Source organism: Podarcis gaigeae (assembly GCF_964106915.1).
Source record: "Podarcis gaigeae genome assembly, chromosome: Z".
Taxonomy (NCBI): Eukaryota; Metazoa; Chordata; class Lepidosauria; order Squamata; family Lacertidae; genus Podarcis; species Podarcis gaigeae.
This window is the reverse complement of record NC_139691.1, coordinates 15,892,510-15,919,220: the sequence shown is the minus strand read 5'-3', so window position 1 is coordinate 15,919,220 and position 26,711 is coordinate 15,892,510. Positions and strand designations below refer to the sequence as shown.

The 26,711-nt window shown below is 47.0% G+C and overlaps 1 protein-coding gene and 2 long non-coding RNA genes across 4 annotated transcripts; 2 read left to right on the top strand and 1 right to left on the bottom strand.

Annotated features, from left to right (window-relative positions):
• The first annotated feature begins 987 nt into the window (after positions 1-987).
• On the top strand, positions 988-2,556 carry LOC310836371. The gene is made up of 2 exons (XR_014560050.1): positions 988-1,113; positions 1,165-2,556. It is a non-coding gene; the product is annotated as an uncharacterized lncRNA (long non-coding RNA).
• LOC310836369 lies at positions 1,761-10,316 on the bottom strand. The gene is made up of 3 exons (XR_014560048.1): positions 9,798-10,316; positions 9,574-9,685; positions 1,761-2,228 (listed from the first exon to the last, which is right to left on the bottom strand). It is a non-coding gene; the product is annotated as an uncharacterized lncRNA (long non-coding RNA).
• Positions 10,317-14,776: 4,460 nt separating this feature from the next.
• Positions 14,777-25,041, top strand: EXOSC2 (exosome component 2). Of its 2 annotated transcripts, none has more exons than XM_083721477.1 (9): positions 14,777-15,093; positions 16,346-16,447; positions 17,648-17,693; positions 18,401-18,490; positions 19,320-19,385; positions 19,634-19,702; positions 21,910-22,086; positions 23,508-23,636; positions 24,463-25,041. In XM_083721477.1, the coding sequence occupies exons 1-9, from the start codon at positions 14,792-14,794 to the stop codon at positions 24,544-24,546; spliced, it is 1,065 nt and encodes a 354-aa protein (XP_083577603.1). In that variant the 5' UTR covers positions 14,777-14,791; the 3' UTR covers positions 24,547-25,041. The 2 variants fall into 2 exon arrangements, with proteins under 2 accessions (XP_083577603.1, XP_083577602.1); XM_083721476.1 differs by having other exon boundaries at positions 14,815-15,140.
• The last annotated feature ends 1,670 nt before the right edge of the window (positions 25,042-26,711 follow it).

The window sequence follows — 26,711 nt, the reverse complement described above, 5'->3', positions numbered from 1 at the left end:
ATATACATTTTTTTGTAATAGTACCTATTGATGATGATATCTATTCCTATTGTAAGGAGATGATATATAGAGTTGTCTCACAAATGGTGTTCGACTTCCATGAAATGCTGGTCACTTTAACATTGTAAATATAAATCTGTGTAAAACGCTATTTGATATTATATATAATTTGATTGTATTATGTACACAGTTGTATATACATCTTTGTACCTCTCTCATTCTCTCTTGTATTATAAATAATAATAATAATAATAAAAACAACCCACCACAAATTACTGGCGATGGAAGATATGTAGATACTTCAGAGTTTACATTATTTTTTTTAGAATTGGCAGGTAATTAATACCGGCGTACTTTACAGGAGCATTGTACAGATTTGTTCCTTTGTCCAAAGCATTTATACACGAGTCGCTGTTGCTTACTGGAAATAAGAGTAGCGGGCGAGATGGCAATGTGGTGCAAATACATTGGTGCAACCTATCTGGCACTCCTGATGGTGAGTTTGCACTACACTAACTATAGCTTAAATAGTGCTATTCTTATAGAAAAAGAGATGCCAGAACTTACCATTAACACCTCCCTCCCTCATTCTCATAGAATGGCCATACATCCTTGGTTTAAAAACTTCCAAGGAAAGAGGAGGTGCCAGACACAAATCGTTCAGGGGTGTGTGTGTGTTTTTGTGTGTGGTGTTTGTATATTAAGGGACATGTAGTAAAATGTTGTGTAGAGAAACATTTGTGGGATATAAGGTAAAGTGAGAGCAGTGGGTGGACTGTGAGAGGATGGAACCTTGGGGAACCTTGGGGTGTGCTGCGTGCTGATTGGCTGAGGATGGAGTGTGACAGGCAGGAGACAGTTGGGACAGTGTGTGTGTGACAGTTAAAGGCAGTTGGGCTTTGGAGGGGGAGGGAGGAGGGAGAATCCAATAAATGTTTGTGGCTTAGACAAGCTGATTTGTCTCAGGAGGGCAGTTTGGTCCCAGTTGCCAATCCCAATCTCCACAGGGCCTTGACAGTCTCATCTTTGGGAAGGAGTGAGGAATCTGCTCTGCTGAGGTCTTCCAAAATTTGGCAGTTGTGGTCCCAGCCAGTGTCAACAGATACAAAATCAGTTCCTTGTTATTAAGGTCTCGATCCAAACATACACATTCAAAAGAGCCAGACAAGGAGAAGGGTGAATTGTTGGCCCAGTTATCAAAAAGATCTCAGAAAATACTTTGGTCCAGGACCCTTTGTTTGGCGCCGTCCTGCCAGATATGCCTGTGGGTCTCAGGATCCTGGCATGGTGGGGAGGCACCCTATGTGTACAAAATAAATTCATTATGATGTCAAATAGCAACCATGTGCCATTTGCAGGGAGAGTTCCCTGGTGTGAGCCGAAAGAGAAGAGCTATCTCCCATCTTATTCTTGTATCTGAACTTGCCTGGGAAGTCTCTTGTCACCATAGGCATAGCTGGGGGGCAGGGGGGAAGCTGCCCCATCAATAAAAACCAATAAAAACACATAGCAAACTGAGGTTCTGGCCCCAAAATGAAAGCCCCCCCCCCAACCAAAATCCTGGCTACACCCATGGTTGTCACTCTTTGTGGCCGGACTTAACTTGACAAGATCTCCCTCTCCCCGCCTCAAGGTCTTTGATGAGGACTCCGTCTGGGTGGAGGGAAAGGGAAAGAAGAGAATGCCATTTAAGGGATGGGAAACCCCTGGAGGTGCCATATCCCACCCTCCCAAGCCCAAACTGCCCCTATTCTGTTGGCTACCAAAAGATGTTCATTTCAAGCCTGATTTCGGTGGGGGCGAAAGGTGAACCTGTGGGCACCAGAGGCGGTCTCTCCGGCCCCCAGGGTGCCCTTGGGGGGCATGTTGGCATGTCCTATCCAAGGACTGCCCCCCCACTGCCTCCCAGAGCTCGGCTTTAAATGCCAAAGATGGTGGAGGCTGAGGTACCCTTCCCAAGTTCGCCCGGCCACATGAAGATCATCTTCCCAAGGGGCTCCACTGTGAACCTCCTCAAAGAGCGGAGCTCCAACGGTGGGCCCTGGGCTGGCAACTCTGCAGGTGAAACAAAGGAAAAAGGTGAGAAAGAAAGTAAAATACAAACTAACCACCTCTGCCTTCCTCAAAGTCTCCTCAAAGCAGAGGTCAGTCTCCTCCGGACTCCATTATCATCAGAGTCTTACAGGCCTCGCAATCATCTTCCTCTCAGCAACAGAACAATTGCTCACCTGAAGGCTTAAAGAATGGATGTTTTTTTTAAAATGCAAATATATTAGACATCAAAGTCTGGGACAATAGGTTCGGCTGGCACAGTTATCTGGGATATAATAAAGTTAAAATTCATAGAGGATTCCTCAATCACATAAGAAGGAAATCTCTATTTACTGTATGGGAAAGAAATAAAAAAATACTGGAACCCAAAACCCCTTGGTGGTTGTCACCGGCAGAGGCAACAGCAGTGAAAAAGAAAAACATGGTTATCAACTGGCTAACATACAAGGAAATATTAGAAGAAGAAAACAATCAATTTAAAATTAAAAAATACGAAGAACTAAAGCAGGCATGTGTGAACTTACTACAATATAACCAGGTAAACAAAATTTTTAAATCAGACAAAAAAATTAATGGATTTGACACAAATATATTGGATAATAATAATAATAATAATAATAATAATAATAATAATTTTTTTATTTATACCCTGCCCTTCTCAGTTTAAAAACCGGGCTCAGGGTGGTTAACAGGAAATATAAAACATTGATTAAAATATTACTTAAAAACAGCATAAAACAGCATAGAATACAACATAAAATACAGCATCAATGTCAATAAATTCAAAAACTCAGAGGTCATGGGGGGGGGGGAACCCAGTCAATAGACATCAAATGATCACCAGGGCTAACTGGCCAAGTTGGTCCTACTAGGGCCAGCAAGGAGACCAGGGAAGAATTTAAATGTGGGGTCCCAGAAAGGGTTTCTTCAAGGGTTTCAAGAGGAAAGGGAAAAGGGAATAGAGGATCAGGCTAATTCAAATTGAAGGCCGGGCGGAATAGCTGTCTTACAGGCCCTGCGGAAGGAAATCAAGTCCTGCAGGGCCCTAGTCTCGTGGGGCAGAGCATTCCACCAAGCTGGAGCCGTCACTGAAAAGGGTGAAAAGAACTATTATTAAATAATAAAAATATATTATCAAAAACATACAGCTTATTATTGGATTAAAACTGTTGAATAGTGGAAAAGATGGATGAAGGACACAGCTCTGTTGGATTCACAGGAGCGACAGTTTTCAATCCTTCTGGTGGCCCTGAGTGAGAACTGCAACTAATTTTAATACATAACACCCCTCCCCACCTAGATGAGGTGTTACAATCATATACCATATACGCTAGCCACGGATTTGATTAGAATTACAGGTACTTCATACTGCGTAATCTTTCAGGTAGGCTGCACGTATATGGGTATCCCTGGAGGTATCCCTGGAGAGGCAGCCAAGCTGCTAGGGCCCAATGGCATGTCCCCCCCTCCCCCGGGGACGCAGGTGTATGGCTCGGTCGGAGGCTTCTATGTCGGCTTCTGCGGCGGAGGCTCTGCACTGCGGTAAGGTTTCTGGTACAGATGGGCTGTATGGTGGAGTTTCCTCCCCAGCCTCACTTGTTTGAACTTCAGCGGTACTGCCCGGGCTGCCAGAGGCACTGTCCCCCCATCCCAATCCCCAGCCTGGGGGTGCAGTTGGTCAATGTTCCGGCGCCATATCCATCCACCGTCCAAAGCCACCTGATATGACTTTGGCCCTGTAACCCCAACCACCACAACCGGCACCCAGAGAACCTCCCCAGCATAGCTCTGGGCAAATACCTTCTCTTCCGGAATGAAGACACTTGGCGTGCTAGCACAGCCTGGGGAATCTGTCACTGCGAAATCTGGGTGCAATCGGTCGAGAGGAGATCGCAGGCAGCTGCCCATCAAAAGTTCGGCTGGGCTCTGGCCTGTTGTTGTGCACAGTATGATGTGTTGAACAAACAGGTACTAGGCTACCCATTCATGCCAGTCCTCCTGTGCCATACGTGCCAACACTTCTTTAGCCGAGTGAACCATTCTCTCTGCCTGACCGTTGCTGGCTGGATGAAATGGGGCTGTCAGAGCATGGCAGATGCCCCAGCCAAGGAGGTAGTGCTCAAATGTGCCCGACGTGAATTGGGCTCCATTATCTGATACGAGAACATCTGGCAACCCATGTGTGGCAAAAAGCCTCTGCAGCACTGGGATAACAGCTTCTGAGGTGGTTGAGGACATTAAAACCACCTCCAACCATTTAGAATATGCGTACACTACCACCATAAAAGTGTGCCCGTGGAAAGGCCCCACTAAATCGATATGCACCCTTGACCATGGTGCCTTGGGGGTCTCCCATGAGTTCCCACGATGCACAGATGGATCAGGTCTTAACTCCTGGCATGCCTGGCATGATTCGACCCAGGATACGATGGCCATGACCATGCCCAGCCACCAAACAAAACTGTGTGCCAATACCTTCATGCGCACAATTCCCGGGTGCCCAACATGGAGTGCATGAAGGACTCGCTGACGAAGCTTGGTTGGAATGATGACCCAGTCTCCCCATAGGAGACACCCCCGGTGAGCAGAGAGCTCGTGCTGCCATTGAGTGAAATGCTGGAACTCCGGATCAGTTGGCCCTTTTGGCCACCCCCTCCACACCCAGTTGAGAACGCGGCTGATGGTGCGATCCTTGGAAGAATGGAGAGCGATGTCAGCTGCTGACAGAGGAAATGCAGACAGCTCCTCAATCAGGAGTACTGCTGACGAAGGTGCTGGATCTTCAACCAACTTCGGCAAAGGCCAGTGGCTAAGTGCATCAGCGTGCCCTGACAACTTGCCTGGTCGGTATAGGAGCCGATAGTTATAAGCCGCAAGGAAAAGAGTCCAGTGTAGCATTCGTGGCGATAAAATTGGGGGGGGGGGGTCGGGCGGTCACCAACCAGGATATCCAGTAGAGGTTTGTGGTCTGTGACGAGGTCGAAAGCTCTGCCATAGAGGTATTAGTGAAAACGCTTAACTCCTGCCACAAGCGCCAGCGCCTCCTTGTCAAGCTGACTATAGTTCCTTTCTGCTGACGACAAGGTTCTCAAAAAGTATGCGATAGGAGCCTCTCTACCATCAGGGAAAACATGGCTGAGAATGGCCCCAACACCGAAAGGTGAAGCATTGCAGACTAGGACGAGGGGATGCTCCTCGTTGTACTGGGCGAGGACAGAGTCTGACGTTAATAGTGTCTTTACAGCTGCAAAGGTGGCAACTTCCCGGAGGCCCCATGACCACAATGCCTTTTTGTCCAGCAGTTGATGGAGGGGCACAGCGATGGTCGGTTTGTGTGGCAGGAACATGTTAAAGAAGCTCAATAGACCTAAAAAGGCCTGCAAGTCCTTCTTGTTTTGTGTGTTTCAGGAGCCTGTTGTATAGCTTTGATCTTTGCTTCCGTGGGGTGAATGCCGGAGCTGTCGGATGAAACGGTGAAATCAGCTATGATTAAATGGGCAGAAGATGTTGGACATAACATTATGATGGCTGACTGGGAACAGTTATGGACCACAGGTATGAAGTTCACAGCATGTAATGCCTTAAGAGAGAATATAATGAAAATGATCTACAGGTGGTACATGACACCAGTCAAGATCGCAAAAAATTATCATTTGCCCGATAATAAATGTTGGAAATGTAAAGAGACTGAAGGTACATTCTTTCACCTTTGGTGGACATGCCCAAGGATTAAGGCCTTCTGGGAGATGATCTATAATGAAATGAAAAAGGTATTTAAATATACCTTTCTGAAGAAACCAGAGGCCTTTCTCCTGGGCATGGTCGGCCAATTGGTGCCAAAGAAGGATAGAACTTTCTTTATGTATGCTACAACAGCAGCAAGAATACTTATTGCAAAGTACTGGAAGACACAAAATCCACCCACCCGGGAAGAATGGCAGATGAAGTTGATGGACTACATGGAACTGGCGGAAATGACTGGCAGAATCTGAGACCAGGGAGAAGAGTCGGTGGAAGAAGATTGGAAGAAAGCTAACCGAACTAGAATACAAAAAAGGGAGGTGTGAGGAGGTCAAGGAAACAAGCAAATGAAAGATAAGTTATGGGAAAGTTCGTTGTGTTTTTTAATTGTTTCTATTTTTCTGTTTTTTCTTTCTTTTTCTTTACCCCCCTTATTGTGATGTGTTGTCTTGTTTTTGCTTAATTTGGTGTTTTCTCTTTTTTATTTTTGTAACCTTTAAAACTTTAATAAATATTACTTTAAAAAAAAAAAAGAATGCCAGAGCTGTCAACCAGGTATCCCAGGAACTTGACTTGTGGTACAGCGATCTGGCATTTCCCTCTCTTTACTTTGAGACCTGCTTCTTGGAACCTGGTCAGGACATCCCGCAGCCGATCAAAAAGCTGTTGTGTTGTTTCCACTGAGACAAGCACGTCATCAAAGTAAGGTACGACACCAGTCAGACCCTGTAGGAGCCACTCCATTAAGCTCTGGAAAATTCCCAGTGCCACGCTGACTCCAAATTGCAGCGGACAACGGAAGGCCCCACGGTGCATGGCGATTGTCTGTGCCTCAGCAGTGGCATCATTTACCAGCAGCTGCTGGTATGCCTGAGCAAGGTTGAATTTCGCAAAAACCTTGCCCTCTCCCAGTGAGTGTAGTAAGTGTTGGACGACAGGGTGGGGGTACTCATGCTGTTGGAGCGCCTTGTTTATCGTGCACTTATAGTCAGCTCAGATGCGCACTGACCCATCAGGCTTGATGGGCATCACGATGGGAGTCTCCCACTTAGCTTTGTCTACGGGTTCCAGGACCCCCTATGAGATCAGCTTGTCTAGTTGTTCATCCACCTTAGGCTTGAGAGCAAATGGTACGCGTCAAGGCTTGACTCTGATGGGTGTGATTAGTTGATCAAGGTTAAAGGATATGGGCGACCCCACATACTGTCCCAAGGTTCCATCAAACACTTCTAAAAACTCTGTGATGATGGCGTCTATTTCTGACTGTGAAACACTGTGGATGCCTTTAACTTCCAACCCCAGGGATGCAAACCAGTCCAGTCCCAGCAGGCTAGGCCAATTTCCATCGACCACGACTAACTTCAGCGGTCCCAAAAAGTCCTTGAAGGTCACTTTGAACTTGCCCACACCTACAACCGGAATGTTATTTCCCTGATAATCCCTCAAATGCAGGTAGGTGGAGTCCAGTTGTTTCATAGATAATTTGGGAATCAACCCTTTGATGGTACTCCAAGAGACGATGGACATGGCAGAGCCTGTGTCGACTTCCATGGTTTTCCCTCAATAGTCAATCTGCTGGCATAGACGAGCAACAAACCTTCGCAATATGACCCTTACATGAACAATGGTGACAGATGGCGTCCTTGAAACCGCATTTGGACCGAGGATGATTGCCACTGCAACCCGCACAGTCTGATTGGTCCATCGTTTAACGTTTGACCTTTCCACGTTCCTGCTTGATGCGGCAAACATCATCCTCTTCGTCTGAGCAGCCCTTGGATTCACTGATCTCTCCACGGTGGACCGTGGTTGGCTTCTTTGAAATTGTTGGGCTGTTGGCCTTGCGGATCTCCGCTGTTGATTGTTTTGCTGCCTCTGCAGCTTGAGCTTCCTCGATGGTCTGTTTGAGAGTGAGATTGGACTTGGCGAGGAAACAGCGCTGTAGTTTCTCGTCCCTCACACTGCACATGATTCGATCCAGCAGGGCATTGCTCAAGTCCCGCAATTCACAGTGGTATGCAGCCTTCCTGAGGGCTGATAATAATTTGTTGTCTCCCCCTCAGTTTGGATTCGATGATGGAATGCGGGAAGGGCAGCAATTCTGGACACCTTGGGTGCGTAGTGTCCCTTGAGTTTCTTAGTCAGTGTGTCCCAGGGTGCAGCTTGCACCACAAGCGGAGCCACAAGAGCCCTAGTCGTCTCGAAAACTTCTGAGCCGTAGACGGTGAGGAAAAGAGCTCTCTTCCAATTGTCCGTCAAATCGGTGAAAGCATTTGCTTCAAGGTAGCATTCGAACCGAATGATATAAGTCTGCCAGGACTCGGTTTCTGGCCAAAACGGGGGTAGAGGGAGTAGCGACGCCATGTTTTCCCAGTGCCGGTTGAATGGTGAAGGATGGACACTAGCCTCAGCGATATCTCAGCTCTTGAGTGTTCACCTCAGCAGTTCAGCTCTGGCTGTGTCTTGTTTTATCCTATCCCATCCTCGTCGCCAGTGTTGAATAGTGGAAAAGATGAACGAAGGACGCATCTCTGTTGGATTCACAGCTCTTTATTACAGCAGTTAGAACTGCTGCTGGAATCAGACTGACTGCAGCCTAGCTGGTTGCTTTATATAATACTAAGTAACTTGTAACAGTAACAAATCACAACTCGATAACCAATCAGGAACGACAGTTTTCAATCCTTCATTTACATACTGGTGGCCCTGAGTGAGAACTGCAACTAATCTTAATACATAACAGAAACCTTCAGGACGAGGAGGTGAAAGAAGTGATGGTGAAGTCGGCACACGATTTTGGCTATCCAGTTGAGATGGAAAAATGGGGGAAATTATGGAAAAAAGACTTGAAATTCACAGCATGCTATCTGATAAAAAAAAACTTTATGAAAATGATTTATAGGTGGTACCTGACCCCATCCAAATTAGCAAAAATAAATAAAAATAACAGCAATATGTGTTGGAGATGTAAACAAAATGAAGGAACCTTATTTCACATGTGGTAGACATGTCCCCAGATCAAAAAAAATTGGGACATAATCTATGAGGAACTAAAAAGAATGCTAAAACACACTTTTTTAAAGAAACCGGAAGCTTTCCTATTAGGCATTCTAACGATAATCATTCCAAATGAAAATAAAAGAGTGTTTCTTTATGCGACAACAGCAGCTAGGATACTAATAGCAAAATACTGGAAAAGTGAGTTAATACCAACAAAAGACGAGTGGCAATTAAAGTTGTGCGAGTACCTCAAACTAGCCAAAATGACAGAACTCAAAAGAGATCACTCAGTCGACAAGGTAAAAAAGGAATGGGATTGCTTCAAAAACTACCTGACAAAGTATGGTTTCAAAAACAATACTTGGTTGTGCTTAGATTAATCTCACAGATATAATGGAAAAAACTGATTTTAATAAATGCATACAGAACATTTGTCACTTAAGTATTGAAGCTGCAAAGAAATAGAGGGAAGTCAACTAATATAGCAGGGATTAAAACTAGTTTTCTGGAACAGAAAGAAAATGACTGTAAAAAAAGAAGGATAACAAATGTATTTGTTTCTGAGAAGCTGGCTTATAGAATAGTTAAATTACTGTTTGTATCCTTTGAACAATTTGGTGTACTTGATTAATTTTTTTTTCCTGCTTTTTATTCTCTCCCCCCCCCTTTTTTTGTATTTTTTCTTCTTGAATAACTGGATGTAATGTTTAATCCATGCTTTCTCTGTAATTTTTTAAAAATGCAATAAAGATATATTTTTTAAAAAGATCAATTGCTCACCTGGAGCCCCAGACTTGCCTGTTTCCACCTCCTGGCGACCCATAAGGATCTTTCTTGGAGACCAGGGGGTGGACCTTGTTCCTCTTGCAGCAGCTCTCGCAGCCTCTTGAAGCTAGGAGAGAATGGGGAGAAGTTGAGAAACTGGAGCCCTGGGTTCAAGCCATCCCTCCGCCACCACGCTCACAGGGTGACCTTGGACCAGCCCCTCCCTCTGCCCAGCTCACCTCTGGGAACTCCGGATGAGGCAGAGGAGGGCCACAGCAATGGACCTGATCATTGCCTTGGGGGCCAGGGCTTCAAACTCACTGCCAACTCTTTCACTCTGCTCCTCACTGCCAACTGCTGATCAGTTGCAGTTGGTGCCTTTGAAACCAGCAATGAGTGATGTCACATAGACTGGGCTGGGTGAGTCATGGTTGCCTTGACAACAGCCTCCCCACTAAAGCTGGACCACTCTGGCTCCTCCTTCAGAATGGGGAGGCAAGACCCTCCAAGTGCCCCTACTTTCCAGGGACAGTCCTGGATTTTCAGAAGCCATCCTGGTTTCTGATTTGATCCCACAATGTCCTGTTTGTGCTTAGTTAGGACATCCCTATTTTCAGTGGGGAAATGTTGGAGGGTATGCAAGAGGCACAGGAGGCAGATTGTCTGGATGATAATCGCCTCAGAAGAAAATGAGATTGGGGCTGAGGTTGGGAGATGGAACAACTGGTGCCGCCTCTGCCATCTTATTCATGCCCACTACCAACTGCTTTTAATAATAATAATAATAATAATAATAATAATAATAATAATAATAAATTTTATTTATATCCCGCCCTCCCCAGCCGAAGCTGGGCTCAGGGCGGCTAACAACAGTCAAAATAGTTCAACATTCTAAAAACATTCATTATAAAATTAATTAAAATCAAATTAATGGCAACCATCAAGCAAAATCCTGTGCAGGTTGCCAGAGGAGGGGGTCAGGCTGCGCCCTGACCAAAGGCCTGGTGGAACAGCTCTGTCTTGCAGGCCCTGCGGAAAGATGTCAGGTCCCGCAGAGCCCTAGTCTCTTGTGACAGAGCGTTCCACCAGATTGGAGCCGCGGCCGAGAAAGCCCTGGCTCTCGTTGAGGCCAGCCTAACCTCTCTGTGGCCTGGGATCTTTAGGGTGTTTTTATTTGCAGACCGTAAATTTCTCTGTGGGACATACCAGGAGAGGCGGTCCCGTAGGTACGAGGGTCCTAGGCCGTATAGGGCTTTAAAGGTTAAAACCAGCACCTTGAACCTGATCCTGTACTCCACCGGGAGCCAGTGCAGCTTGTATAGTACTGGATGAATATGATCTTGCAGCGAAGACCCCATAAGGAGTCTCGCCGCGGCATTTTGCACCCGCTGGAGTTTCTGGGTCAGTCTCAAGGGCAGCCCCACGTAGAGCGAGTTACAATAATCCAGTCTGGAGGTGACCGTCGCATGGATCACAGTGGCTAGGTCAGGGCGAGAGAGATAAGGAACCAACTGCTTAGCTTGGCGGAGATGAAAAAATGCCGCCTTTGTTATAGCTGTAATCTGCGCCTCCATAGAGAGGGAGGTATCGAAGATTACACCCAAACTCTTAACGGACGATGCTGGCACTAACTGCACCCCCGCAAGAGATGGGAGTTGCCCCCTCAATCCCATATCGCTCCGTCCCAGCCAGAGGACCTCTGTCTTCGAAGGATTTAACTTCAACCGGCTCCCACGTAACCATCCAGCCACAGTTTCCAGACATCTGGTCAGTGTATCTGGGGCCGAGTCAGGATGGCCGTCCATCAACAGATAGAGCTGGGTGTCATCGGCATACTGATGGCAACCCAGCCCAAAACTCCGGACAAGCTGGGCGAGGGGGCGCATAAAGATGTTAAAAAGCATCGGGGAGAGAATCGCACCCTGAGGCACTCCACACACCAAGGAGTGGCGCGATGACAATTCCCCGCCAAGCGCCACCCTCTGTCCCCGGCCAGAGAGAAACGAGCGCAGCCATTGAAGGACTGTGCCCTGGATCCCCACGTCGGCAAGGCGGCGGTCTAGGAGTTCGTGATCGACCATGTCGAAGGCTGCTGACAGGTCTAGAAGAATCAGCAGCCCCGACCTGCCTCGATCCAGCTGCCTGCGGAGATCATCTGTTAGGGCGACCAGAGCCGTCTCGGTCCCATGACCAGCGCGGAAGCCGGACTGGAATGGATCGAGAGCCGATGTTTCATCCAGAAACCTACCAAGCTGTTCAGCAACCGCTCTTTCAATCACCTTACCCAGGAATGGAAGATTCGAAACCGGGCGGTAATTGGATAGATCTAAAGGATCTAATGATGTTTTCTTTAAGAGCGGACGCACCACTGCCTCCTTCAGTTCCCCTGGGAATATCCTGGTGCCAAGGGACAAATTGATGATATCACCCAGGGGGGCCCGCACCTCGTCTGGACACGCTCTAATCAGCCAAGACGGGCACGGGTCAAGAGGACTTCTCCTAAATTTTGTGTGTGAGTGTGCAGCCCTCAAACTGCCTACTTCCTGGGGGACCCAACTAGGTTCCCGCCTAGTGTGGTGTTATTAAAAAAAAAAACCTGCTCCTTTTCCCTTATGTGGTATCCAAGAGCCCATATAGAGTCCTTAAGTGGGCTCCCTATCTGTAGGAGAAAATAACAGAGGCCAACCAGAGAATAGTGAGAAGCAAAGCAGCTAGTAAGCATGATCTTTATTAAACTGTTGCAACAGAGTCCCCACTCACCATACGCAGGAGGGAGAAGGAACCCTGAACAATGGTGCGCAAGCCCTTATAAAGACTTTTGAAATTGCCCACACTGTAGCTTAATACTACCCCAAAAAACATCATACATACATCACAGAAGGAGGCGGTCTACAGCAGAAATCCTGTCTGCCAGGATACCTGGCAATGGTCACTGATTGCTTTACCTGGGAAGCCCGCCATTCTTTTGTGATGGTAAATACTTTAATTCCTGAATCCAGGTCACAGGCTCACCATATTCATACACAAATACACCCTTAATGCAGGTAAGCAAAAGACAATGGAGAGGCTTTCCCATTTCCTTGCCCCTTGCAGAGGTCAATTTGGGAGAGTCAAAATGGTTTGGGGGAGTCAAAACGACTTCAGGATTGTTTTCCTGTAATATTTCAGACAAGTGGCTTATATACTTACGTATGTGTTTACCTTGTACATTTATGAAAGTTTATTTTATATTTGTGACCTTAGGATTCTTGTAACAGCAGTAAAGTTTTTTTTTTTAAGGGGGGCACATGGGACGCGGGTGGCGCTGTGGGTTAAACCACAGAGCCTTGGGCTTGCCGATCAAAAAGTCGGTGGTTCGAATCGCCATGACGGGATGAGCTCCTGTTGCTCGGTTCCAGCTCCTGCCAACGTAGCAGTTTGAAAGCACGTCAAAAAGTGCCAGTAGATTAATAGGTACCGCTCCGGCGGGAAGGTAAACGGCATTTCCGTGTGCTGCTCTGGTTCGCCAGAAGCGGCTTGGTCATGCTGGCCACATGACCCGGAAAAACTGTCTGCAGACAAACTCTGGCTCCCTTGGCCTATAGAGTGAGATGAGCGCCGCAACCCCAGAGTCGTTCACAACTGGACTTAACTGTCAGGGGTCCCTTTACCTTTACAGATACAGTTCCTTGTGAAGGGCGCAAGGGACCCTAGGTATGCCTTTGCTCACAGCACTGGCACTAACTCCAAGGGGCCCTGGGTGCCTGGGAACCCACAAAAAATCGGGGGGGGGGGTGGTGGTTTGGAAGTGGCATCCTAGGCCTCACAGGGCCTCTGACACCACTTCCATTTCTTGTGAGGAACCGGAAGTGACATTGGAGGCCCCATTGGTCCTAGGATGCCACTTTCAAGACCCTGCAAGGCCTCAGATGGGACCTCCAGTTTCTCATGAGGTCTCGGAGTTCCTGTCAGGGGCCTTGAAAGCGGTGTTCTAGGCCTCACACTCCTCTGCTTCTGGGAGGGGGACATAATGTGATGTTATGATGTCACAGCACATGTGATGTCATGATGTCATGATACGGCCTTGCTAGGCACCCATATCTGGGGTCCAAGTCGGAGCCCCTGGCTCACAGTGGCCACTCAGATGCCCATTATGATAAAACCCAGAAGCAGGACCTGAGCACAATATCATCATCATCATCATCATCATGGCATCCACTCTTTCACCAAGAAGCTCAAAGTGGCACACAACGTTCTCCTCTTCCCTACAGTAATACCTTGGGTTAAAGTAGCTTCGGGATGAATATTTTCGGGGTTTGCTCCGCGGAGACCTGGAAGTAACGGAGTGCGTTACTTCCGGGTTTCGCCGCTTGTGCATGCGCAGACGCTCAAAATGATGTCACACGCATGCACGGAAGCGGTGAAATACGACCTGCGCACACGCAGTCACGTCTTACATTTACTTCAGGATGCGAATGGGGCTCTGGAACGGATTGCGTTTGTATCCAGAGGTACCACTGTATTTTATCCTCACAACAATCCCATGAAGTAGGTTAGGAGAAGAGACAGAGATATTTGAATGTGATATTTAGGGGCTGTTGCTTTTTAAAGATAACATACGTGGACAGAAGAGGGCGCCAGAGAAGCATATTTCAAAGGCACACAAAACCTGCTCGGACCCTTTTCCTCTCGTATGACCAAACGTGAAAGCGCTTTCGCCCGATGCCGCCAGAATCCATCATGGCTGCTCAGCCACGCTTCTCTGGGCAAAGCGCTTTGAAAGCCTCTACCGCCAAAGGGGACACAGTCTCCTGGTCCATGAAAGTAGATGAGACTTCCGGATCCCAAACCTAGCATACAAATACAGTACTGTATTTTAATTGTTTTTCAAATCTATTTACTGTATATTGCTAATTTTAAACTTCTCAACACTCAAAGGAGGCCCACTGAAATAAATGAACCTCAGCTAGCTATGCCTATTCACTTCAACGGGACTTAGCTGAATATAAGCCCATGATGGAGGAATGGACCTAAGTTCAGAGCACGGGAATATTTCCCGTGGAAATATTCAGAGCAAAACCTGGTTGGATACATACAACCCATTCACACGTGTGTGCAGCAGCGGGGGAACTGGTCAAACATGGGATTAAATGTCCAGTTACGTATTGTAAATTCAAATGGGAGAGAGAGAGAGAGAGAGAGAGAGAGAGAGAGAGAGAGAGAGATGTTGTCGAAGGACTACCGGAAGTGATTAATGTTGACTCGCCAACCTCCACCCCTCTTCCTCCACGCATGTCGCTCCCGCTTCACGCGGGCGTGCCAGGAGTTAAAACGGCGGAACCGGAGGCAGCGTTTCGGGAAATCGCGCGACCACGTGCCAGCAGTCAAGATGGCGGAAGCTGCAGCAACAGCACCGGCCCCGGCGACATCCGTGGAAGTGCGGCTCCCGGTTCCCCGCCCTCGCCTGGCTCAGAGCTTCTCCCGCGAGGCGGGCGAGCGGGACAAGGACCTGGTGGCCCCGGGGGACACCATCACCACCGACCCAGGATACATGAGGTGAAGGGAAGGCGGGCAAACAGGCACCTTCTCATGGAAGCACCCACGTGGGTAGCTGGTTGCTCCGTAAAATACCTGCCGTGTTTGTGCGCGTGTTATGGGGCAAGCGAGGGAGACACAGCTATCGCCCTCCTGCCACCAGCCCTAATCTTGGGACTTAATCGGCTCCCCTGAACCTGAGCAGCCAAGAGTACCCCTGAGCATGTGCAGAACGATGCTCCCAGTGCAAGGGGCGGCATTGCATCTTGCTGGCTTCGGTGCCTGCTTAGATATTAAACTACGTGCTCTCAGAGGCACTGTTGGTTTACAGATTAGTTGGTTGCAAGTCACTTAGGGCTGCCCTGGGCTGGATAAAGTGGCTAGCAGGTTTAGTAAATAATAATAATGCTAACAGTAAAATAATAGGGGAGAAGAGCTTGGCGGCGGTGATGGAGCAATCACTTTTATTTATTTATTTTATTTATTGCACATGATATATACCTTGCTTGACTGTGGAAAAAGAAGCCTCAAGGCAATCTACAAAAGATAAACCAGGAAATCAGGATCGTTGCTGATATACTCCTCCTCCATTAATTTTGTCTGAACCCCCTTTTTAAAGTCATTGAAGCCAGCGGGGCCTCAGCTTGTGACAATGAATTTCAGACATCAGTTACATTTGTGAAAAAAGTGTATCTCTATGACAATCACAGGAAACTACCCTAAACCTAGCCAGAGCAATGATCCATCTCGTTCAATATCATCTACAATGACTACAGGGTTTCAGGCAGGGGGTCTCTTCTCAGTCCTACCTGGAGATGCCATCAAAGATTGAACTTGGGACCTTCTGCATGCAAAGCATGTGCTCTACTCACTAAGCTGCAGCAATTCCCCAGAATCTAGTTCAGTTCATTGGATGGTCCTAGATTCTAGAATTCTGAGAGGTGAAGGCAGTGGCGGCAGCAGCAGCTGCTGCAGGGGAACCTTCCTTCACACCATATGCTATTCTATAAATCTCTTCAAACACTCGCCTGGTAGTTGCCATAGGAGAGACAGCCTTGTGGACAGATGAGTGACCAGGGCAGGGCAGGAGAGAGAACCCTTCATTCCTCTATTTCTCTAAACTAGAAAGCCTAAAATTTTTAGTTGCATTCTATATATCAAAGCAGAGTAAGGACAGTATAATGCACAGATGAGCAATGATCATATTCTGATGTTTTTAAAATAATCTACAGAGTTGTGTGCCAGACCATTTATTTTTCCTATTCTTTGGTAGAGGCCATGGGACATACCTGGGAGGCGAGAAGCTTATTGCCTCTGTGGCTGGTGTTGTGGACAGGGTGAACAAGCTGATCTGTGTGAAAGCTTTGAAAACAAGGTGAGAGGTTCCAGAAGAGTAGCTGTCTTACACCTCATTTGCACGATGCATTTAAAGCAGTATTGCACCCCTTTAAACAGCCGTAGCTTCCCCCAAGGGGTCCTGGGAACTGCAGTTTGTTCAGGGTGCCGAGAGTTGTTAGGGGACTCCTCTATTCCCTTCAGGGAGCTGTGATTCCTAGAGTGGTTTAACACTGGGAATTGTAGCTTGTATACCACCCTTCATCTGTAGCCCTCAGGACAGTTCACAACATAAAAATACAAGATGAAGAAAACTTGTTGGCTAGTTTGTCTGTCATACGGATGACACAGTCAATAGTTGGCTCTTTTGGATGCCCTCCTTGCCAGAAGAATATGTAGTTCTTCTCTCAGAGGCAGCCATTCAAAGTGAGTCTGGTTTCCTGTAGAGTGGCAACATGAGCGTTGAGTGTTTTCAGCTCACAGTCAGTGATGGCCGTCTTCTGTGAGTCATTGACCTGCAGCAGGTTGGTGGACAAGACAGGGCACATGATCCTAGCGTTTTGGCTTGCTAGGCACAAGTGGCGATTTAGGATCAGAGTTTTCTTTTCCTAGATGGGCTACCTTCCCAAGTTGATGAGCCTCATCTGCCCCTCATATCCCTCTACAGCACGTGCAGAAACTTCCTTCTTGACTGTTGGACCCAAGATTGGTCTACTCAATCCGCTGCAGCCTGTCTTCACATGCAGGGGGGAGTCTCTAATTCACCAAGGGTTTGAAATTCATCGGCTACCCACTCCTGGTTTAGCTGGCCAGTTGAAGCTGCTCCTGGTGTCTCATGCTGATAGCTTCTTGAGCCGCAGATGAGAGCTGAGGTCAGGGTGGCGAACTACCCAGAAGGAGTAAGAACAAAAACACATGCAATGTGGGTGCAGCATTACGTTTTTGATGTTGACGTGGGCTTACGCAGCAATTGGTGACCCTTTTAAAAAGCAATATACATTTATGCTCCCAGTGAATATTTGGTTTCAGATGCTTTCCTTGATTCTAAAAATGATTTCATTTACTTCCCCAACTTGCACCATCAATCCTGACCACTGGTCTTGCTGCCTTTAGGTGGACTGTTGAGAATAACAGTTGGAGGCAGGGGAAGTGTGCAGGTTCCTAGCCTTTTAGTCAACAGAATTCAAGTTACCAAAGAACCATCTTTTTGAGAGTTGTCTTTGTTTTATTTTCCTTGCAGATACAATGGCGAAGTTGGTGATATTGTGGTTGGACGAATCACAGAGGTACTGAGACTATCACTTTCTTTTTTAAGCTGAAGGTGGAGAACTTGCACCTCTCTGGGCATTGCTGGACTTCAACTCTGGTCCATTGGCATCCTGGCTGCAGGGACTGATGGAAGCTGGAGTCCAACAGCATTTTGGGGGCAGACCACACAGCATCCTTACCCCAGATTTGAAACATACACAATATACCAACTTTTGTATTATAAAAGTATTTAATGAGAGAGAACATGTCGAGAGGAAAATGCTCAAATGGTCATCAAGGTAGTTTATGGTTTGTCATGGGGAATCTCATGCGGCCCTCTAGGTCTCTCTGTCAGGCCCGTGGGGCTCTCACCAGGCTGCACACTCTACCAAGTCTTCCTCAAGTGCTCTTGCCTAGCTGGATCATGTCCTTGAGTTGTGACTACATCTCTCCCTTGGTTGGACAGAGAAAGCTTTCTGTGTGGGCTTTTGCCTCTGGCCCCACCCTCCACTAGCTTGCGGCCCTGAGGAATCTCTCCCTGAGATAGCGCGGCCCTTGAGCTGAAAAAGGTGCCCGTCCTCTGTAAAAACATTACATGGTAATAGCATACCTGCACACAATCGAGGCACTTTTGGTTCTTGGGTCAGTGGATAGGGCCAGGCTGATATTCCTCTTACCATGCTCCATTGAAGAGAAATCTCTTGATTTTAACAAGTACTTAAGAAAATGTTTTTTTCCTTTTTAGGTTCAGCAGAAACGGTGGAAAGTCGAGACCAATTCCAGGCTGGATTCTGTCTTGCTACTTTCATCCATGAATCTTCCAGGAGGGGAGCTGGTGAGTGCAGTGGCGTAGCGTGGGTTGTCAGCACCCGGGGCAAGGCAAGTAATTTGTGCCCCCTAACCCGTGGATTTGCGCCCCCTAACCCTAACCCCCAGATGTTGCGCCCGGTGCGGCCAGCCCCCCCTGCACCCCCCACGCTACACCACTGGGTGAGTGCCCTCCCAAAGCTGCATCAGCTAGGAAGCCTTGGGTGTTTTATCTAAAGACACCCTCACATAAGCAAGGGCTCCATTGCCAACTCCTGAGCACACAGAGAATAACACTCCTAGTAATGGTTAGTGTGTATGTTGTGATTTTGCTGCCTGTTTGATATCAAGCACATGCCCAGAGGCACTCTTATTTCATTTAGGGGAAATAACTTTTGGCTCAGTGATAGAGCACATGCTTTTCAAGCAGAAGGTTCCCAGGTGGCATCTCCACACAGGGCTGGGAGATACTCCCTGTGTGAAACCCTGGAGAACCACTGCCAGTCAGTGTCTGACTTTGGTATAAGGCAGCTTCCTATATTCGTATTTAAATCAGAATCATGAGGACTGGAATTTTTACTTGTACGAGAAACGGTCACAACTCAGTGGTAGAGCGCCTGCTTTGCATGCCGAAGATCCCAGGTTCAATCCCCGACAGCATCCCCACATAAGGAAGGGAGAGATCCCCGCTGCCTCAAACCCCTGGAGAGCCACTGCCAGTCAGTGTAGGCAATACTGAGAGAGATGGACCTCGTGTCTGACTCAGTATTAAGTTCAACTGACTTAAGACCTATTTAAATGAATGAATGCCCTGCTAATTGTGCTTCCTTTAATGGGTGTGCCTGTATGTTTTTCAGAGGCGGAGATCAGCAGAGGATGAACTGGCAATGCGAGATTACCTGCAGGAAGGGGACCTTATCAGTGTATCCATACTCTAGTACTTGGCCAGGGGGAAGCCAAGGGCAGTGAAAAATCTGATAACCACTCTCTGTTGTTGGACACCTCTGGACCATTGGCCGTACTGGCTGCGGTTGATGGGAGTTGGGGAAATCCAACACTATCTGCCATAGGTTCTCTTTCCCTAAGCTAAGAAGAGGCACTCCCTACTCCCTACTCCCCATCAGCAAATGCCTGTACAAAATTGGCTGATTTCCTTAAGCGATCCTGACAGGCAGAAGTCCAAGCGGTGTTCTCTGATGGGGCTGTATCACTGCACACACGGAGTCTGAAATACGGAAAGGTGGGTCAGCTTTACTTGCCTGCTGCTCTCTGCGTGGTGAAGTCACTCTGCCTGTCGTGTGCCAGGCTTTAAAAGAGGATTAAACAAAGCTATGGTGGAGAGGAATATCAAAGGCTGCTAGCCATGATGCTCTGCCTCTACAGTCAGGCACAGCAATTCTTCTGAGTGCCAGTTGCTGGAAACCACAGGAGAGGAGAGTTGCTTTTGTGCTCGAATCCTGCTTGCAGGTTTCCTTCCCACCAGCATCTGGTTGGCCACTGTGAGAAGAAGATGCTGGACTAAATGGGCCATTGGCCAGATCTAGCAGGCTCTTCTTATGCTCTTACATTCTTAGAAGGCTCAGCTGGGCTGCAGAGATACCGTACTGGCATATGCTTTGTATATGGCACCTGAAATCAGTGGGGTCCTTCATTCAATGCTTGCTCTTGGGATCAGATGATTGCTCCACTGGCTTTTGCTCCTAGGACAGGGCATGTCCTTGCCAGGTGCTTTTAATTCCCTGCAGAAGGCAGCCTGAGGAGATGAAGAGATCAAGTTCCCCAATTAGAATTTTGTGAGAATCTACTCCTCAGTTTTTGGGCTCTGAACTTTGATCTTAATGGGGCTGTGATTCTGAGACCATAAAGCCCTCCTACCTTTCTTTTTTTTTTGGGGGGGGGGAATTGCAACACCTGCTCAGTGTAAGTGATTATTACATTTACAGGAAAACTTTCTCTTTTTTCTTTCTTTCTGAGTCCTGGGGCTCAGATTTAGGGCTTTATGAGGTTGGGAATTTCTTAGTCTTTGCTTTCCCCATCTTGGGATAAAAGCGAAGGGAGGGTCCCTGCCAGGGAGTAGGTTGCAATTGAGGATTATCCTGCCCACCTACCCACTTTGGGGGATTAGCATTTACTTAAAAGATGAAAGGAAAAGTGTGATTATGGAATAAAGGGTGAAAGGACAGCAAACTGGATTAAAAAATGTGGTGAGGAATAACTGCTAAAATGGGCTGACTTGATTAAGCCTTTGCTATTACTCTAGGGATGGATTTTTAAATCTTTTTGGTAGCCCCATGATCAAGGTATGTTTAACTTTCTCAGTAAGCAATGTAGGGTCCTGTACCTACATATCACCTGCATTCTCTGCTTCTATTAACAGAGTTCTTTCTCTGTTAGGCTCTGTTCCAGAGCTTGTGCTCACATTAATTGCTTCCTGGGATCTTAAATAATTAGTTAGTATTCCAATAGTACTTTGAAAGCAATCCATGTTCTCTGTAACCCTTAACAACCACTCTGTAAGGTATTTCCTTATACATTTCCTTCCTTCCTTAACAAACTTTAGTGAAAATTTTAAAAACAATTACCAGAGAAATTACCGCAGTGCTTTAGATTGTATATTTTGTGGATGTGAGCTGAATCTGTAATGTAAAAGATTTTCCAGGTTTGTTTTGATGCCATTTGGATGACTGCATTCAAGACTTAATGTCTGTACATGTATATCCCACCTTTTTCTCCAAGGAGCTCAAAGTGGCATACATGATTTAGTTCCTCCTCATTTAGTTCCCACGGCCCTGTGAGGTAGGCTATAGGCTGAGAGGGAAGACTGGCCCAAGGTCACCCAAAGAGTTTCACGGCCCAGTGGGAATTTAAACCCTGGTCTCTCGAAGGCCCTAGTACTCAGTTAATCCTCACAACAGCCCTGTGAGGTAGGTAAAGGTGAGAAACAGTGATTTGGCCCAAGAATATAAGATGACCCTGCCGGATCAGACTAGTGGCCCATGTAGTCCAGCATCTTGTTCGTAACACCCTCTCCTCCTGCGGCTTCCAGTAACTGGTTACTATCTCTGGCCATGCAGGTGGAGCATTGCCATCGTGGCTAGTAGCCATTGATAGCCCTCACCTCCATGAATCTGTCCAATCCTTTTCAAAGCCACCCATGTTGATGGCCATCACTGATTCCTGTGGGAGGGAATATTTCCATATTTAAATTCCATATTTAACCTATGCACTTGGTGAAGAAGGACTTCCTTTTATCTGTCCTGAATCAAGGTGAGCCAGGGAGCTTCATGTGGCTTCCAAGGTCCTAGTGTGTCATGCTAACCACTACAACACACTTTGCCATCTTCCAGCACATTGGAGCTTTCCTCCTGCATCCTTGGTGCATTAACCACCACCTTCCCATCCTGACCGCTCTATGCTGACTTCAGGTCTGCATCTTTGTCTCTCCAGCTTGGCCAAGGTGTGCTCGTCCAGGTGTCCCCTTCCCTCGTGAAGCGGCAGAAGACCCATTTCCATGACTTGACTTGTGGGGCTTCCGTTATCCTTGGCAACAATGGGTTCATCTGGATCTACCCAACGCCCAAACAGAAGAATGAGGAGGCTGGGGGATTCATCACCAACCTGGAGGTGAGCCAACAGGCCTTGGGAACGCAGCAGAGAAAAGCCCTTGGCTGGAGTTGAATGAATAAGCTATTTACTAGGTGTTTGCAACTGGCAGCCTGCAGCCAAGTCTTAGCATTCTCCTCTTCCACTTGAAACCACCCCTCAAGGTCAGGGATGAGCAGTGGTGCTGGATGTGTTTTGAGGTTCAGCCTCCTACCTAGTTAAGAACATGAGAAGAGCCTGCTGGGTCAAGCCAATCGCTCATCTAGTCCAGCATTCTGTTCTCACAGTGACTGAGCAGATGCCTTGGGAAGCCTGGAAGCAGGACCTGAGTGCAGCATTCTCCCCTTCCTGTCGTTTCCAGTAAGTGGTATTCAGAAGCATTGGTGCCTCCAACTGTGGAGGAAGAGCATAGCTTGTAGCCATTGTGGCTAATACCCATTGATAGCCTTCTCCATTAATTTGTCTTATCCTCTTTTAAAACCATCCAAGTTGGTGGCCATCACCTTCTCTTGTGGGAACGGGTTTGACAGTTTAACTATGCACTGAGTGAAGAAGAACTTTCTTTTATCTGTCCTGAATCTTTCAACATTTAGCTTCATCCACAATATGTCCACGATTTCCATCATTACAGTTTTAGATTTTAGAAATGGGAAGTTCTGTGTGAGATCCTGGGAAGATTGGCTGGAGAGAGAGGGCTCGCTGTGTTAGCCTGTAGCAGCAAAACTAACAGTCTTCTGGTGTCTTATAGACTGCTGTTGTACCTGAACTGACAGTTCGCCAGAACTAATGTTCATCACTTGAGGCTGTCTTTTGCTTTCTCCTGTTCACATTAGGTCTAAAGTCTTTCACATCGACACGTTTCCCTAAACCATAGTTTGTTACACCACAGGTTAGCACAGTGGTTCCCCAACTTTTTCAGACCCCTGTCACCTTGATTCTATAAACGCCCCCCCCCCGCCTACTACCCTGTGAAAAGCATTATTTAGAATAGCAGTTTGCATGACACACTAAAGAAGATAGTAACAAAGTTCAAAACAGTAAGTTAATTGCACATTTATTTAAAATTTCAAAATCTAATTAAAACCATTTAGTTTAATTAATTCAACAAAATTGGTGAATATGATTCAGTGACACCAGCTTTTCAAAGTCTGATAGATGTGTATGCCTTCAGTACCTCTTCTGCCTTTTAGTTACTGTACCTTCCCACCCCAGGTAACTGACTTAGTGTTGTGTCTGAACTCTGACTGGCGCCTTAACTATGGCTTGTTGTTGCCAGCAAACCACAGTCTGCAACCAGTCTTTGGGTTACAAACCTTGGTTTGTTTTAACTGCGGCTTGGTGTTGTGTGTGTGAACTTGGGGTTCTTCCTTCACCACCCTCCATTCTTGCTCCTGAGACAATGGCCACTGACTTCATGTGGGTTCCTTACTTTCCCCTTTTAGCCAGTGCCCTTGTCTGACCGTGAAGTGATTTCCCGACTCCGGAACTGCGTTGTGGCTCTGGCAGAGCAGAAACAGATGCTCTATGACACCAGTATCCTCTACTGCTACGAGGCCTCTCTTTCTCATGAGGTGATGTATCCAATTGCTGCTCTTTGTTCTGGGCTGTGGAAGGGTGGCAGGCTGGCTTGGCTATGCATCCACACGTGCACACACTTCCACAGGCCATTTTTTCCTGTAATGAAATGGGTTGTCCATTTCTCCCCACCAATGAGTTGGCCCCTTGTATATCTATAGGACACCACTTCCTCTTCAGTTATTAATGCAAGCCATAAAGGTGTGACTTCCAAAACTCATGCAGTCTCTCTTCCCCATCCCCCTTTCTTACACAATCTTAGTGTGAATATAATGTTAGAATGGGGTGTGGCTCTCAGTATCTGGAAGGGATCCTGCACTACTCAATTTGCGTTACACTGCTGTTCATGAACGATGACAGTCTGAAGACAAACACAATCTCTTTAACAACGGATGTGAGAATATTTTTTGCCAGTGATGTGAGCCCAGCTTCTACTGAGCAGTTTGCAGGTGTACACCAGTAAGCCATCAGACGGGCTATTCGCTTTTATGAAGATTTTGATTGAAGCACATGTTGTCTTATCCATTTATCCTTTTCCTTGAAAGTTTTGGTGGTGAGAAATATCCCCAAACCTACAAGTACTTTTAAAACAATTGCAAAGCTGCTGGGGGGGGGGGGGATGAGAGAGAGAGAGAGTTGGAGACATTACAGATCAGTGCTGTACATTACAGATCAGCCAACTTCTTCCTGCTCAAACAAAAGCATTCTAAAAAGCTGTAGGGTGGGTTTAGATTGACTACAGATTGTTCCTGAACCGTCTGTGCTGTGTGTTTTGATCTTCTTTGCATGCTAATTCAACTTTTTTATATATAAAAAAAATAGCAAATCAAGGACCTTCTCAAGCCAGAGGTGATGGAGAAGATTGTGCTGGAGACGCGTCAGAGACTGCTGGAACTGGAGGGGTGACTGGAGAGAGAAAGTGGCGAGGCAGTGATGGTCCTTTCTTTTCAGGGATCTAGCCTCCCCGATGTGTTTTTTTTCCCCAGTGTGAGATTCCATTACAAATTCCATACCAAATAGAAAAAGGGGGACTGTGGAAACGATGATAACTTTTGCTTAAGAATCTTGGTATCATTTGTTATCCTGTGGCCCTCCCAATGAGGCTGGACTACAGTTCACACCACCACCCCCAACCACCAGCTGTACTGCCTGCAGGGGCTGATAAGTTGGGCTCCAGCAGGATAGGAGTCCAACAGTTTCTCAGTGGCTACTGCTTCCTCAGCCCCTGACCTAGCCGAAATGCAGCATCACATTCCTCTACATGTAGCCAGCATTGTAAAAAAGCATCTGTAATACTGTGGATGCTTCAAGCTGTGTGTGGGTGGGGTGGGGTGGGGTGGGGGAATTATTTCTTTATTTTTACTGGAGATATTTCAATAAACTTTAGTTGTTTTAAAAAAACGAGTGCATATGTGTTGGAGAGAGTCTTCACATGGAAGGTACTTCTTTAAGCAGTGCAGAGTTAAACTATGGAACTCGCTCGCATAGGAGGCAGAGATGGCCACCAACTTGGATGACTTTGAAAGAGAATTGAACAAATTAATGGAGAATGAGGCTACTGATGGCTATTAATGTGTCTGGCCAAACAAACCATAGTTAAGGATGGGTGCCAGGTTCACCCATAATGCCAAGCCACAATTAAAGCAAGGTAAGGTACGCAGGTGGCGCTGTGGGTTAAAGCCTCAGCGCCTAGGACTTGCCGATCGAAAGGTCGGCGGTTCGAATCCCTGCGGCGGGGTGCGCTCCCGCTGCTCGGTCCCAGCGCCTGCCAACCTAGCAGTTCGAAAGCACCCCCGGGTGCAAGTAGATAAATAGGGACCGCTTACTAGCGGGAAGGTAAACGGCGTTTCCGTGTGCAGCTCTGGCTCGCCAGAGCAGCGATGTCACGCTGGCCACGTGACCCGGAAGTGTCTCCGGACAGCGCTGGCCCCTGGCCTCTTGAGTGAGATGGGCGCACAACCCCAGAGTCTGTCAAGACTGGCCCGTACGGGCAGGGGTACCTTTACCTTTACCTTTAAGGTATGTAAGCGGGTGGCGCTGTGGGTTAAACCACAGTGCCTAGGACTTGCTGATCAGAAGGTCGGCAGTTTGAATCCCTGCGACGGGGTGAGCTCCTGTTGCTCAGTCCCTGCTCCTGCCAACCTAGCAGTTTGAAAGCACTTCAAAGTGCAAGTAGATAAATAGGTACCGCTCCAGTGGGAAGGTAAACGGCGTTTCCGTGCGCTGCTCTGGTTCACCAGAAGTGGCTTAGTCATGCTGGCCACGTGACCCGGAAGCTGCACGCCGGCTCCTTCGGCCAGTAAAGCAAGATGAGCACCGCAACCCCAGAGTCGGTCATAACTGGACCTAATGGTCAGGGGTCCCTTTACCTTTACCTAAGGTTTGTGAGCCAGCAACAAATTGCGGTTTGTTGACAGTAAGCAAACCATAGTTTAGGTAAGATGCAGGTGATCAAACAAACCATGGTTTAAGGAACCATTAAAAAATAATTCTATACCACCCTTCATCTGAGGATCACCAGGTGCTTTACAATATAAAAAGACAAAAATGCATAGCATAGTAACAAACAAAACAATTACTCCACAAACTCCTAGTGTTACCTGCTGACTCGTTTTTATATGCCACGCAACAACAAAGCTTTCCAAGGGAGCTTACAAGAACATTAAAAATAATACAAGACTAAACATTAATCCTACTCAAGAGGAGATCCATTTAAATGAATAGGCATGTCTAGCTGAAGCTTATTCATTTCAATAGGTCTACACTGAGTATAACTTCGATACAACCTAACATAACCAATACATTTACTTTTAAAATCTGAATTTATTTAATGATTGCTTTTATATCCCATCTTCTCCAAGGAGCTCAAGGTGATGTGCATAGTTCTTTCCCCATTTTATCCTCACAACAGCCCTGTGAGGTAGGGTAGGCTGAGAGTATGTGACTGGCTTACGGTCCCCCAGTGGGTTTCATGGTTGAGGGAATTTGAACCCTGGCCTTCCAGGTCCTAATCTGACACTAATAAGTGAGCCTTTCTGGAGAGAGCGCATTCCACAGAGGGTCATTCTGGA